The sequence below is a fragment of the Ptychodera flava genome, chromosome 8 (genome assembly GCF_041260155.1).
Source record: "Ptychodera flava strain L36383 chromosome 8, AS_Pfla_20210202, whole genome shotgun sequence".
In the NCBI taxonomy this organism is placed as follows: domain Eukaryota; kingdom Metazoa; phylum Hemichordata; class Enteropneusta; family Ptychoderidae; genus Ptychodera; species Ptychodera flava.
In genome coordinates this window covers 20204562-20220949 of record NC_091935.1, presented here as the reverse complement: position 1 = coordinate 20220949, position 16388 = coordinate 20204562, and the positions used below count along the sequence as shown (strand labels likewise).

Genomic DNA, 16388 nt, shown 5'->3' with positions numbered 1-16388 from the left:
TGGAGAGTGAACTGTCAATTTCAACTGAAATAACATTTCCAATCTTACTCTGTCCAAGTTTAACGGGCCAAGCCGTATTGTATAACTAGTTTTAAGACGATCTGTGTATGTGGTCAGCTTATATACCCCTTTACTGTACACTGAACTTCCAGGGCCAAGCACGTCGTTCATGTCACATGCTGACCGCGTCCCAGAAGGCCAAAGGTCATGCACGGCGCCCTCTAGAGAGGCTAGGGGGGGGGGGCTACTAGGTTAGGCGAGCAGCGAGATAGGGAGTCAACCTTCCCATAATGCAGTAAATCAAAATGGCTGACCACGAGCAAGAACACGCCATGGCAAAGCCGACAACGGATGTACCTGCGTTGAACATCTCGCGAATCAAAAATAAAGACAGGAGGAGAGAAGAGTACGTAAAATTGAAGAGGCAGAAAAAGAAGGTGAATTATCTTTTTAAGTTGGTTGAAGTAGCAGACCTCCGTAGCGGTAGTGATTCTGCTGATACACGTGTGTAGCAGCAGCATAAATTTTTTTAGATTTTTAGTTCATACCAAAGTCCCTCTGTACATATCCTTGTGCCATAGGTATGTACGACCACGATTAACACCAGTCATATTCCAACAAGTATACATGGATATCGTTTGCTGCAGCCCGATCAATTCTATGGCTCTAGTCGGCGTATGGACCCCCAATATCACACGAATCACCAAATACCAGTACCACAAATACATGAAATACCTCTACTCGTTATCGAAAACCTTCAAAATAATAGTCCCAGACCCCAAAAATGTTGATTTTTGAACAAGTAGCAATGCAGATCATATGATTGTATGTATTATTACCAGTTACTGCCCGTCAGGAAATTAACCTTTCAACTATCAGTCGATATCTCAAATACCAGAGACCACTGCTTTTTATAGAAAGTCCAAACCAACAAAATAATAGTCCAAGATCCCAAAAATGTTGATTTTCGAACCCTGCAGTAGCAACGCTAATCATATAATCGTATTTGACATCCGAACACTGCCCGTCACTGCCCGTCGGGTAATTATAGCCCTCCAATTACCGTAACCAGGCTCTTATGTATTTTGTAGGTTTCTGTAAATTGACTGATGACAGTAGTTGGAAGGCTAATTCCTTGCAGGCTGTTGATGGGCAATAATTTGCAGGACCGACCACAGTACATTGTACATGTTTCTTCAGCCAGACGGACATGTATGTAACAGAAACCCCTGGAATTTGATCATTGAGATTAATCAGTGTCACCATCCTATATCGATCTAGTTGTTCACGGTGCAACAACTTTGTCTCAAGGAGTTAGGAGTTACTTTAGTTAATCTGATATTCTGGTTACCTTTTAGTGATCTGAAAAGTTTTACAAAAAGAGTACCCTGTATGGTGTGTGTATAAATCACAGGCAGTAAAGGAAATCCCCCCCCCCCCCCCCCCATCCCCTACTGTCTGGTGTAATACATGCATGAAGTCTAAGTACACACACACTGTGTAAGTAAACACATGTAAATGCATAATTGCAGTCTCTAAAGTGTTCCAGGAATTTTTGATACCCAGGAAAAAAGAGAAAGACAGAAGAAAAGAAAGAAAGAGGAAGATGAGCTTGGAGATAAGGTATGTACAAGTACATGTGAATTCAAGTCTACTGTGGATTTTGTGGAGACCGTTGACTCAGAATCATGAGCATATAGTATGTTGGATCATGAGATCTGGACTTCAAAGTTCAGAATGCAAATGTATCAAAAAGTGGCAATAGCAAAGAATGCAATGCATTCTGTGTAATCCTAGTATTTTTCTGTCTTCAAGATATACAATGCAGGTTTCAGGGCACACAAATATTCCACATTGATAAAGAATCATTAGCATAAGATTTTCATACTGAAACAATGCCCATTAACCCTTTGAGTGCCGTAATTTTTCCAACCAAACTTTTAGTGCAGCAACATTTTACTGATTTTTATGAATAATTTGGTAATTTTTTGATAATTTTAGACCAAATGGACATTACATTTCATTGGCTACAAGCTTTTATCCAAATTTTGGCAAAAATCCGAAAAAAATTGAATATGATACGCTTTATGAAGGTGACAAAAAATTGACTTTGGCGCACAAAGGGTTAATATAATTTGCATAAATTAATACTGATATGCCCCATATCTTGCACTAATAGCTTCAAGAAAGGTACACATCAAACATGCATCACATTTACAGGTTTCCCTCGCTTTAACATTGGTGGATCTAAGACACAGCGATACTCTTTCCCATTTTACTGCTAACACGCATTGGTAGAGAAGATGTTGATTTTCAAGAAGACGGCACACATACACTTTTCATGTAACACACAGCACTGTAGTTTGAACTTCTCTCTATCTGGTTATTTTCTCATTCTAAAAATTAAATAAGATGAAATGTTCTATGCCAACATTTGCAACCATCTATTTTGCAACACTATCATTTGCTGTAACACGCGTGAATGCAAAGTTATTGGTATGCAGACAATGAACATTAAACTTGACTACATTGTAGCAGAGGATCCAGCAAAGTTAGCCGGCAATTTAATATATATAGTAATCGCCATTGTTGTTTAGTTAGTATTTTTAACAACACGTGCAGCTCTTTGTGCTGTCACAACACTGTTAAGAGAAGAACTACTCTGGTGAATCAGTCAATAAAGCGGAGACTTTACTTTTCACAAATTTAATCATTTAAAATTAATAAATGTTTTGTATTACTAGTAATCGTAGATGACGTCATGCTGTTTGTTTTTTACACTGTTTCTAGGCACCACCAAAGAAGATCCCAAAGACGATTGAGAACACCAGAGTTTATGATGAAACAATGGTTGATCCACAGGATCAGGAGGTTAGTGTCATTAGTAATGTCAGTACTTTAATTCCAGGAATGGAGAATAGAAAGAAAATGCATATGTTATTAAAAGGAACAATTTCTATAAAAATCATCAAACAAGCATCAGAGGTTACAGATACAGTGTAATAAAACAGATGGTTGCCCAACTGAAAACTCGCAGACACATGAATGAATAGTGTTGCTGTTCATGTTGTCGACAATACCACGACTGTACATACTACTTTCAGTATCAATATTCAAAATATTTCAGAAGGAAAGATTGTGATTTCATGTATTGCGGGTCAAACAATTACTTCATGGCATCGTAATGACTTTCTCATGGACATGCACAGTGCACAACACATGGTCAACTCGGTATCGATAATGTAATGAGTTTAGCTTGGTGGTTTTGGAGCAACAACATATAATCAATTGATCTTTTCTCCAAATGTTTGCTTTATAAAACATTGACTAGGCTAAAAGTTGCTAGATTAGACAACATTTTATGCTAGTAGATGAAAGGAATTGGAGCGTAAAGAACGTGACGAAAACGTGAAGTAATGGACTACTGTATTTACATAGCAAAGGGCACTTATAACCTTTCCATTGTTAGATACTGAGCTGCAAGGGTCGTATTCGACGTGTCTTGGGTGTGTCTCGGACGCGTCTAAATGCCGTCAAAAACCAGCTGAGACTGAACGCAAGTTTTGCTGTGTACTGTACTGGCCCTTTAACCCTTTCATCACCGTGGATTGAACCAATCCCATTGTTTTCTGTGGTAAAGTTGGACCTCTGGAAAGGGAAATGGTGTGAAAGGGTTAAGTAGTGTCCAATATGGTAACGCTGGAAACTTCATTAACCCTTAAAGCGCCGCTTTGTTTATAAACCGACACGGCATTCTCGCTGTTAGCGCCACGTCGGTATATAAACCGACAGTGGGTACGTTCTATGCTTATGCCTAACTTAGCTATGCATTGCCGAACTCGGCTAGAAGAAAGCCATTCCTGACCCTTTGAACCAAGTTTAGTACCATATAAGGACTGAAATAATGACATCATGCAGCCTAACGATCGAAATTTCCAGTAATTTATGCAAACTTTCTGTAAAGAGGTCAGCGGTGTCATGAATATTTAATCAGGTCTGCAGCTTCGCCGATACGTATACGCAGATGGCCACAGTGAATTGAACGAAACACGTTTCGAAAGCTTTTACCATACCATAGACACGGAAGACGGCCAGGCTTCTGCCCTCTGGGTGATAGACATGGCAGATTTTACAGTTTTTTTGAGAAAATTATACGGAAAAATGACGCGATTTGCTGACCAAATCGATCGCGATAGTGAACTTTGAACGTATCGGCGGCCAATATGGCGGCATTGTGTGATGCCGAACTCTCGACATGGAGCCCGAGGTTGATGTTTTCAATGCCCAAAACATGCAAGATTGAGAAATTTGTAAGGATTTGGTAAAATTTAAGTTATATTGTCGATTTCCATGCGATTGACTACCAATAAGACCATTTAAACTGTTGATATTGTGACCTTCCAGCCCGGAGCGAGACGGCCTTTGATGGTGGACCCGGTTTGTTTATATAAATGAAATTGTTTCCGAACAGCCAAATTGTTGACCTTGCGAGACATTTCCTACGTGTTACGCACTTTTTTTAACTGAAATAAACCTGGCATGAAACTATTTACTCGATACCGAATGGTTTCTTCGCATTTCATGACGGTTTTTCTGGCTTGCTTGTCAAAATATGTGATCAATATTGGCGAACAGATTGACTAGTATATGGTAGTACAACAAGCCCGTGACTCGATAAGCCACGGAGAGTTGCGTACGCGTACATTAATCAAACTAATGTCAGTTGGTTCAAACACCAAAATTTATCGATAAAAAGGTTAGTGAGATGTGTTTATGTCTTCAACTCTTCATTCTAAACATACTTGCGGTTAAAACTATACAGAGTCAGTTGAATACGCCCAATAGTAGTGCTCATGTGTTGCACAATAGTTACCCCTCCATGTACAATATGGAACCTTGTTGTCTCTGTGTATGCAAATTAATTGTTTGTGTTTACATGCAAACAATTCTATAATTGATTTCTTCTAACTTTGAAGACAGATTTTAAATAACAACAACAAAGAATCGTATGATAGATAGTAAACTGATGACAAAGTGAATATGTTAATGAATTTTTCCCTCGAAAATCATTTCTACTGGAAGAAATAAATTTAATCAAGCAAAATATAAACAAACAAACAAATACAATAGACAAGTAAAAGACAATGCTCAGGCAATGCAATCATGCAGTTGCTCCATACACAGTAGCTGTCAATCTACATTTAGTGTACTGCATGTAAAATATTATTTGTATTTTTGTAGAGATGCATTTGCACAGGAAGCATTTGTATTATTTTGAAAGACACTAATTGTTTGTTTGTTTTTGTTTATTATTTACATATGATGTTACATGATGCTAAAATCATGTACCTGAATTCATGTCTTTTATTTACGTGAGTTTGAAGGCCATTGATGAATTTTATACATTTTTAGAAACTTTTTTATCATTTTCATTGAATTTTGAACAAAAAACAAGCATTTTGCCCCAATTATACACCTTCAATGTGTAAATTGAAACCTTTCATTGTCATAGAGAGCTTCTTCATATCCTGAACTTTGGAAATAATAATGGGTTGTTAGGGTTTCTCATCACAGTAAATGAACTGCACCAGTCTGAAAAAAGTGTAACATGTTGAGAAGTTGGGTTCAAAAAGTCCTTGGCCTGGGAGTTGGATTGCATAGAAAGTCAATGGCACTTTAAGGGTTAAAACACTATTTTGCTGAACTGAATAATACAGAAGACATGAATACCCAAAGTTGTAGCAGATTGTCCAACACACACACTTTACATGTAGTTAGAATAGATTAACATTTGAATCCCTGCGTGTACGATTTCCACATTGTCATTTCATCTTGACTTCTAATATATTAGTTTTATGAGCTTTGTACCCCAGCGAACAAAACCTGTGTGTAACATAGCTGTATTTCTTCTTTCATTGTAGGTATTGTATGATGAAGCCAATGATGAAATTGCACCATATTTCAACCGAGAAACCACACCTAAAATACTCATAACTACCTCAGACAGACCAAGATCAGTAAGTCTTTATCACTGAGTCCTTCACAAGGGGAATTTTGAGCCACCCCTCTGTTTTAATTTTGAGCTATCCGATCAATAAAAATGAAGAGTACTTCCTCACAACAAAAGGATATGTAAATTATTCATTGTTATGTAAATTGACCATTCTTTTGTTTACAAAGCTGTTGAAAGCACTGTATCAGCAATGACATCTTCTTTTGCTTTTGTTCAAATAAAGTTTCAACCAAACACGACTGAGGAGAAAAAAAAAACACTTGTGTTTTTCTATTTTTTACTCCAACAGAGAACCACAAGGCTCTGTGCAGAGCTGGCTGACAGCATTCCCAATGCAGAAGTTTACTACAGACGAGGTTTAGCACTCAAGAAAGTGATTCCTCAAGCAATCGGCCGAGATTTCACAGATCTTGTAATCATTAATGAGGACAGAAAAATACCAAGTATCCTTTAGAGCTAATAATATGTACACATGCTCCAATCAGTATTAACCTGTTTTATTTTGCAGTTTGATCAGAAAGGTGCCATACTTGAGATTTGATGGTAGGAAGTGTCTCCTGCATAATTAAAGGCACAAAGTCGGCCATTTTTTCATGAATTTTGTTTGATACCAGATACTAATTATATTGTTTGACATGTTGAAAGATACTGAATGAATGGGTGACCATGCATATATTTGACCCCGGTTTTAGACACGATAAATGAAACCATCGTAAAAATGAATGAATTATCATGACCATTAATTTATTTTCACATTGGTTTCATGTATCGTGTCTAAAACCGGCGTTGGGTATATGCATGGTCACCCATTCATTCGGTATCTTTCAACATGTAAAACAATATCAGTAGTATTTCGTATCAAACAAAATTCATGAAAAAATGGCCAACTTTGTCCCTTTAAAACATGTGTTACCAAGAGTAGTTTTTATCTCAAAATATGTCATCACAAACATAGCTTGCTATCTAAGTACATAAATGAAATTAAATGTAAGAAAAAACAGGGTATAGTGGGCAACATTTGGTTGCCTGACCCATAGCTACACATAATATTCTATGCCTTTTCAGCCCATACAATTCACTAACTGTGCAAATTCTTGTATAGTCAATTGATATTATTCGGTTCATACAGGGAAATGATAAATTAAGCCTTTCACCACCATGGTTTGTCCCAAATCCATTGTTTTCTATGGTAAAGTTGGACCTGTATACAGGGAACTGGGGGTGAAAGGGTTAAGGTGTGTTGGTCATTTCATCATCATGTACAGAATTTATTTCATAACACTCATCAAACAGCATAGTGTATTGATTCAGCCATACATTTGTCAATGTGTTCCTGCTAAAAGTGTTGTTGCAGCCTTAACTTGTGTTCAGATGGCTTGCTAATTTGTCATTTGCCAGATGGCCCTACAGTCCACTTTAAAATGAGCAGCGTCAAGTTGGCCAAAGAAATACGGGTAAGTAGTGAACGGAGAAAATACAGTGTCTGTGTATGTACAGTGTTATGTAGCTCAAGCTGCTAGTCACGAAGCTGCCAACATTTCAAGACCTTGCTTTTACTTTTGTGTGGAGGGGATATGAAATGATAGATTCTATCGTACTGACAAGCTACCTCATCCATCACGCTTCCACTTGGCAGATAGATGTAACAGAAAAGTACCTTGATGACTCACAAATTCTTCTCTGTACTACACCAGAAATTACGCCATCAGATAGTGTACTGTACCTGTCATTTGTTTGAGTCAACTAAAGGTGGTTCAACCCATCCGTTGTTATTACAGTGGCAACAGTAATACGGATAATTTGTTTCACAAATGAAGAAAGAAGTGAGTGAGATAATGTCAGAAAATGTAATGACATTGTCCCACAAAGTAGCATACATGTGCTAGTGTACACGGTATACATGATACTCTAAACTATTGCCAGATCATCATAATTATTGAGTGGTATGCATAAACAGCTTTGCCTTCTGTTGCAGCAAATTGCTTTGATCTCTGCTGCCAGATCAACAGATAAGGCATTAGCACTACAAGTAAATGGCTAATGGATACTTACATGCAACTGTTCTAGTCAAATATGATAGACGTTATTAACGTCATCTACATGTTCAGTATAAAAGTCTGTGAAGTGATCCCTTTTATTTCATCTGTAATATATGCAGTGTTTTTGTTAAGAATGGTAAGCAGGTCAGTGTCACTAGGGCTCCCCTGTCATATCAATGCAATTATAGTATGGGACAGCCGAAATGTTACTAGCGTTCCTGAAACATTTAGTAATGTTCGCCAACCTCAGCAAAGACATCGACAGGTGAACACATCAAGAGTATCAATCAAAATTTTTGGCGTAAATGTTGTTGTTAAAGGACCAGTAATGCTAACTTTTGATGATTTTTTCATTATTTTTATTTTGTATGTCAATTGCAAGTTCTTATTCTACTCCCAAAAGAATGTTGAAAAGCCTATATTTAGCTTGTCAACTTAGCATCTATAAGTGTAAAATGCACTGATATTGTTTATATTTGAATTCTAGTCCGGACAAGAATTCACTTGTCAACAATAACAACGCAGTTTACACATGTACAGGCTGAGTAGACGAGCTGAATACTGTGTATCTCAACATGCTTTGGGAAAGTAGAACGAGAAATCATGGTTGACATTAAAAAATAAAACAGTGAAAAAACATCAAAAGTTAGCATTGCTGGCCCTTTAAATAATCTTTGCAGATACACTGTAATCAGATCAGGTAAAAGCTACAAACCCTTTACTACTTCATTTCACAAAATCAGTAGCTGGCTTGTATGTGCAGGTTGCAAAGTTAATATACAGTGGTGGCCCACTCAAAAGTGGTGACATATACTTTGACAGTTCTTTGAAATAAACTACACGGAAGGACTCTTGTGATTGAGGGGAATAAATATTCATGTTTTTCGGTGACAGTTATTTCAGCCTAAATGCAACGTGACTGAATTCAACACTGAAGCCCCTTTTGTACTTCATGCAGACAGTTACACTTCCCAGAGTTTCATGAAATTCACCAAAGTTCAATGAAATGATCAAAAGACAGTGAATGCTCAATGAAGAGAAAAGAGATGTTTTTTGTACCAAGTCACTGTTGAATTTTACTGCATCAGAAATTTCAACTTCAGGTGTCATATATAATATATGGTCGCCCGGTCTATTAGAGAGACATTAAACTGTCTCATATAAATGGATATTTTTACAACAAAGATGATGTTACATTAACCGTAGCATGAGTCACTCTGATAATTACAGCGCCTGTCATTTTTCTTGTCACCACATTATTGAGTGTGACCTTCAAAATGTCATAATCAGTCCAGTGGATTATTAACAAAGCTCATTTGTCATATATATTGTAATCGATTACGAGATAAGGAAAGTTGCCCAGTGCCTGTCAGATGAGATAGGTTGCATCATAGACCTGAGAAATTTTTGACTTCTTGACCTGACTGAACACTATGGTTGGGCGCCCTCAACGTTCAATGAGTGTTTACTTCCTCTGAATTCTGTTCTTCATTACATCAAAGCCACAGGTGTCTCTTACAGATATGCTACTATATAAATTAATGATAATTTTATTCCTTTTGGATACTTACTGATGTATCCGGGAGATGAAAATGTAATTCAAGGATATTTCCAATAAACATTCTGCATTAATGGCGTTGTAAACCTTGAAAATGTGTGTAATTATGAATCTAGCCTTGCTGTTGTCATATGCATAGCTCAGCTATAAATAATAAAACACTTGACCTCCACTTGTATCTTTAGTGATCAATTGGCAATCATCTAGTGTAGCTGTTCCTTGGGCAGTGTTCAGTGTAACGGAAATCCCCTCATCATTGGCGGTGTTAAGAACATTTCCTGTCTCCGTCTTGAAAAGATTTTCTTTCTGATCACACAATTAATGAGAAGACCCTGCAAATCATTTCCTCATTGGTGATCTAAAATATATTGTAATGTTGTTGCCAATGGGAAGGCCGTAGAACATCCACAAAGTAAATCCCTGATTAACCCTTTGAGCGCCAACGTCAATTTTTCTCCCCGTTAGAAAATATACCCTTGTCAATTTTTCTCAGATTTTTGCCAAAATTTTGATAAAAAACTGTAGCCAATAAAATATGATGTCCATTTGGTCCAAAATTATCACAAAAATTTCTGAAAAATTCATAAAAATTGGCAAAATGTGGCAGTAAAAATTTGCTGGGAAAAATTACAGCACTCAAAGGGTTAAACATATGCATCAGTTAGTTAGTACTGTTAGTACCGTCATCTCTTTGAATACTCCAAACCTCTCAAGTAATTCATTAATATTATCATTTATGGTTGTTCATTAGGTTATCATGGGAACACATCTTAATTGTTATAAAAACCATAGATGAATACATTCACGAACAACAAAAAGTGAATTCCAACAATTTTGAGTTGTGAAATTTTGCAAACACTGCCCGTGTAAAGTGCCAACCAGTATGCTGTTGTGCAACACTTACTTTAAGCGAACATCTTTTATTTTTCAACTTTTTATTTTTGTATTTGTAATGTTTTCATTTGAGTCTTTTCAAGAAGGAAAAAAAAACTGTCAGAAAGGTGGACTTACATGAAGTAGTTAACATGTTACTGCTGTCCTAGATAAATGTTCCTATTGGCTAACTATTTTAAGTTGGCCCATACCTCTAACATTAAAGATAACAAACTGATTTCGGAAGTAATCATTGAAAACACTTATTGAGTAGTTGCTCAAAAATTCTGACAGTATAAATATACCTGATATTGTGGACTCGGTTTTTTGGAAAGCAAAAGTAACAGAAACAGGAAACAACAATCCCCCCCCTCCCCCCACCCCCCTCCCTGGAGACCAAAACAAGGGTCTCAACGAAGTTGACATTGGCAACTCCAATACGCAATACGATACGTAGAATGACATGTTTGCCCCACGGACTAATGTGAAAAATGGAACATGGTCATACATTATGAAAACATGGCGCAGCCAGAGCAAGCAAATCCCCCACCCCGCCTCCACCCAACCCCCAGCCTAGAAATATGAGAGGGGATGAAACGCAGAGAAGCTTTGCTTAGGTGTGATGTATCAGGATCTATAGAAAATAAACACAGAAAGTGTGTCAATCTGACATATTCTCTACAGTCCAATTGTCTTGAAGGGTTACGTCTCTAAGTCCTCATCTTCTGCAGAGAAGTCACTCAGCCATCAGCAAGATCTTTTAGTGTAGATTCATGTTTTAAAATACATTTAATGTTGCTAATGTGGACATCACAAAGTCTGTCTTCAGGCTTTTTGCTTTTGATTCTAATTCCATCAAACAAAACGCTGGTTTTAATTTTGCATCCTATCATGGTGTGATGACATCATCGACTTTTTACTAAGTCACACAGCAAATAGTCATTGAAAATGACCATGAAGTATGTTTAGCCGGTAGTTTTCATGTCACGTCAGTGCTTTGAATAAAATTCATAACTATGTTTGTTCTCATGTCTATTTCCAGCGTTGCGGTAAAAGCACGGAGCACAGACCCGAACTCATTCTGAACAATTTCAACACCAGACTTGGTCACACCATCGGCAGAGTCATCGCGTCATTGTTTCCTCATGACCCAGAGTTCAGAGGTCGGCAGGTTGTCACATTTCACAACCAAAGGGACTACATCTTCTTCAGGAGACACAGGTACAGATAATATCAAATAATGTCCTCAAAGCATCTGACAAAGAGACGTAGCTTGGGTATGAAGACTCTTAAAACACACCTGAGCTTCCACCTCTCTATTGATTTGCTTTTGCAAATTGTCAAGTAGTACTGATTTCTAAATGAAACTCCCCCTTAAGGTAGTACATGCCGTAAAAGTGAAAGACTTAAACTTTTGCTCGATGAAATTTTCAACCATTCTCTTACCAAATCCAGATTAAAAATCAGAGGTCACCATGCATAGTTTGGTAATAGGGATAAAAATACCTAACATGTACTGACACTTGAAATTCAAAATGGCCGCCATCCCTGTGTTAACTCTATGTGGAAGAATGTGATTTTTGATTTTGGAAAAACAAAGACGCTGAAAATCTGTCTCATTCCAAGAGCTTTAAATTTAGTCCCAACAAGTGGTAGATCAAAAGAGAATTGCAAAAATTTGAGAATCCTAGTATCCGTCCCCAAGGCGCATTCTACTTTAATGAGCTTTGTTTGCTGGAAACAAATATTCTCCCTGTAATCAATGAAAAATCTATGATCTACCAGTAAACTGTACATGTCTTGTAAATCTTACCACTGGAGGGCCTTCTCTGCTCATGTGAAGATCTCATAATATTTCTGCCGTTGGAAACTCATACCACTTTAGGGTGATCAAGCCTCATTATATTTATATAATCAGCAGGATAATGCAAGCGATGGAGACTGTACACATTCACACAATTATAGACATCTAGCAAACAACAAAAAGCATCTGTCATCGTTCATGCCCTAAAGCTTACAAACTTTCCTGTAAACAGCAATTCTCATAGGAATATATCACAGTTGCAATGCATCATGGGTATTTCTCTTCCCCCTGAAGGGGAACTGTTTTAGAATTCAGGCACAGTTGCAATTTTGCTGTAATCGGTTCCCATGTGCTATATATGTATGTATGTATTTGATTTTTTCTTTTGAGTACAGTGGAATGATATTAGCAGCTGATAAGACGAGTTTAGTATAAAAGTACTTGTCTCCTTGAAAGGCATGAAAAATCAATAATTTATATTGTGTAAATGAGAAATCTTTGAGCAGGGTTGTGCAGTGGTGTATACTTCTTCATGTTGTACAAAAGATATTTTTGTGACCCCACATTTTAACATAAATGGAGACCATAACCAATAAGCATCGATATAATACAAAAATGCAAAAATGAAAAAAATTGATCAATATGAAATTTATCTATGAAATATTATGGATTTAACAGCATAAATCAAAATTTGTTGCATTTGGGCATTGTTGGTTTATTAATTATTATGTACAGTGCGGTACAGAAACAAATACAATTATGAATGAAATTGTTACATCTTGTTTTCAAATCCAGTATATAGAGCACATGAGACCCCAATTTTACCAAGCCAAAAAACTTAATGAACCCGGAGAAAAGTGTTAACATTTTAATAGCTTATCACCATAACACTAGCCTGGTGACCTGTTTGGTTTTTTTCACTCATTTTCTTGGGACTGATTCATCTTTCATTACAAAAGTATGAAATTTTGTTGAATACAGTGGTTTGCATTGACGCATTGACATTAGACTAACTAGACATATTGTCTAAATCAAGGTGTTGACAACACTGTCAGGTGCAAGTATCTGCTAAGCGGTAATATGAGTCAATCAAATTGGCAATAGTTGAAACATTGTCAAGCAGGAGGTCAGACACAGTCAAAACAACGCCACCACACAAGTCTACGCACTGTCAAAGTCTTATCACTTGCTTTCAGGTGTTGTTTTGACTACATCTGACCTACTGTTAGACAATGTTTCGACTTTTGCAGAGTTGATTTCTCTGTGATCGACTTGAATTACTGCTCAGCTGATATTTACACCTGACAGTGTTGCCAACACCTCAATTTAGACAGTATGTCTACGGTAGTTTTCGTAATGCCAATAGAGCAAACCACTATAAAAATTCAGTGACTCAATCGCTAACATGACACCAGATCAGAAGATATAGACCTCAACGAATGTGACATAAAATATACAGGTATACATTGTGGGCACAGTGGAAAACATTTGTGTCTAAACACTCTTCAAGTATATATTCAGGCCGACTTTTCATTGTTCACTGTTACTCATCATCAATAGTAAATGTGGAAATGGAAACTGTCTTGGTGTGGAGGTTACCAGGAAATTTTATGTGATGATTTTTTTTTATTTCAGGTATATTTTCAAAAACGGCAAGAGGGTTGGTCTTCAGGAAATTGGGCCAAGATTTACTCTGAAATTGAGATCACTTCAGAAGGGAACGTTTAACTCGAAGTATGGTGAATACGAATGGATCCATAAGGTAAGTACTTCACAGTATTGGCGCTATTGTTTGTGTACTAGGATGTGGTGTCTGCGGTCTATGTGTTTTCTGCTATGGGTGAGCAGTGGAAGAAGGCGTTGTTTACTATACATGGGCTGGCATGTTGTCTTGTAATATACGTGCAGAAGATTCAATCAAATGATTCAAGATGGTTCAATCAAAACCCCAAAACATCATTCCACTCAAGAGTGTTTTTTTTCCAGCAAAATTTGTAGGAAACTGGTAGCGTTTTGACAAATCAAATCTCTCAAGGTTTCTTCAGATTGTATGTGAATCTCATCATCACGCAAATAGATTTGCTAGCTGCTCTCAAGGAGATCTTCATTTTGACTTTATGGCCCATTTTCCACTTACCTCGTTAATAAGAGGATTGGGTCTTATTCAGAGTTGCCAAACAGCTAGATGTCTGCTTCAGGCGTCCATGCAAGATTTTATGTTGATGTTTGTATTGTCGGTTTCCATATATTCTCAAGAGAAGGAAGATGATGCCCGTGAAAAAGCTTCTCAAAAGGTTATGGTTATAGGCAGATCAGAAAGTCATTGTTTGTGTGTGTGTTTGTGTGTGTGTGTGTCTGTCTGTCTGTCCGTCTGTCTGTCTGTGTCTGTTGTGTCTGTGTGTTGAAGAGGCAGTGTTTTTAATTAATTTTACAGGGCTTCCATTGGTATGTTTATGAAATCTTGTAAGGGGACAACAAGATATATGAATGGGTTCCCAAACCATACATCCTTTTACCCAAACCTTTGCCTATCATTTTAAGAAGGTTCTTAACCCTTTGAGTGCTGTAAATTTTCCCACCAAAATATTTTCTGTGCATAATTTTACCAATTTTTAATGATTTTTTGTAATTTTTTTGACAATTTTGGACCAAATGGACATTACTTTTCATTGGCCACTGATTTTGATCAAAATTTTGGAAAAAATCTGAAAAAAATTGTCCGGATTACATTTTATAAAAGCGGCAAAAATTGACTTTAGCACTAAGGGTTAATATTGTATTGCAGGATGATACCGTAGTATGATGTACAAGTGATTTTCTTTACTGCCCAAAGCTTTCCAAAACCAAGCTGCAATTGTACAAGTACAACAACATGTATTCTTACATGCGAGTTCATCAGTGAAATGCCAACGACTTTTCATGGTTCAAGGATAATGTTTCCTGTTCATAGTTTCTCAAGTTACCGACAGGTCTGGCATTCCCAACTTCTCTTTGAATGCCTAATTGCCTAATTGACTGCTCACTGGCAATGTCATGATTTGAAAGGATTCTTTTCAAGGACATTCCATTTCTTTCAAATCCACCCCCCTCCGCCCCCCATCTCCTCGTGCCTCCTGCCTCTTCCTTTTCCTCCATCCTATCTTCTCCCCTTCTCTCTCCCAGTGAAATATACAAACTAGCACACCCAACCCCAATTCATCACGTCTTTGTATGTACTGACTACAGATAGAAAAACTGAATAATTTTTTTTGTTGTTTTACAGCGTCATGAGATGGACAGTAGCAGACGGAAATTCCATCTTTGAACACTTGAATCTGGACATTACATAACTAATGAGGATCAAGCATAGATATCACCATGACAACCATTCACATGACGACAGAAGATTTCAAAAACTGAGTAATAAGTGCATAACAAAGACTTGATTTTATTTGATTATGTAATCAACATTGCAGAGAGAAGAATAAAATCTTACAGAGTATTAAAAGTGATGTAGAAATTTTGATTTCAATTTTTGTTTTAAAATACATAATAGGTCGGGTTTTTTTCAAATACAAAGATTACTGTAATTGATCCTGATTAATAATTGGCAAATAATTGAACAATATTGCAATTAATCTTGAACTCTTGTTTATCTGACATTAACAATGAACGGTGAAGCATTTCGTATGACTTCACAAGTGTCTACAGGTTAAAGAGAGATACCAACTGCAGTCTATATACTTCAATATTGTGCCCATTCCTTTATAAGATGATATTCCTAAATGATACCACTGTGTGTAGGTGGACAAACCAGGTGAATCTCAAAAGCTTAATTCAAATATAGACTAATGGGTGATACACCTTTCTGCCCAGAATTTGTATGATGGCAGTGCTATTGTCCGCTGGACTTCCAATACTTGATAGATATTCATATATCAAGAAATCAAATGGCTATGTATGAAGTTGTCAAGTTGTACCACAGGGGCTTGAGAATAGCCAATTAAAAGATAATAAATAACCAAGTTTTGTGTACGAGCCTTTTTTTCGCTTGTTCTCTTCTCTCGCCCTATGTTTCCTCGCTCTGTAAGTCATGACGGTTCAGTGTTAATTATGTGTACA

The 16388-nt window shown here is 37.0% G+C and overlaps 1 protein-coding gene across 1 annotated transcript; it reads left to right on the top strand.

Annotated features, from left to right (window-relative positions):
• Positions 1–281: 281 nt before the first annotated feature.
• LOC139138745 (ribosome production factor 1-like) lies at positions 282–15778 on the top strand. Its single transcript, XM_070707257.1, has 9 exons — positions 282–437; positions 1567–1623; positions 2791–2871; positions 5922–6017; positions 6303–6456; positions 7385–7467; positions 11526–11704; positions 13923–14049; positions 15550–15778. Exons 1-9 carry the CDS (start codon positions 306–308, stop codon positions 15589–15591), a joined length of 951 nt encoding a protein of 316 aa, XP_070563358.1. The 5' UTR covers positions 282–305; the 3' UTR covers positions 15592–15778.
• The last annotated feature ends 610 nt before the right edge of the window (positions 15779–16388 follow it).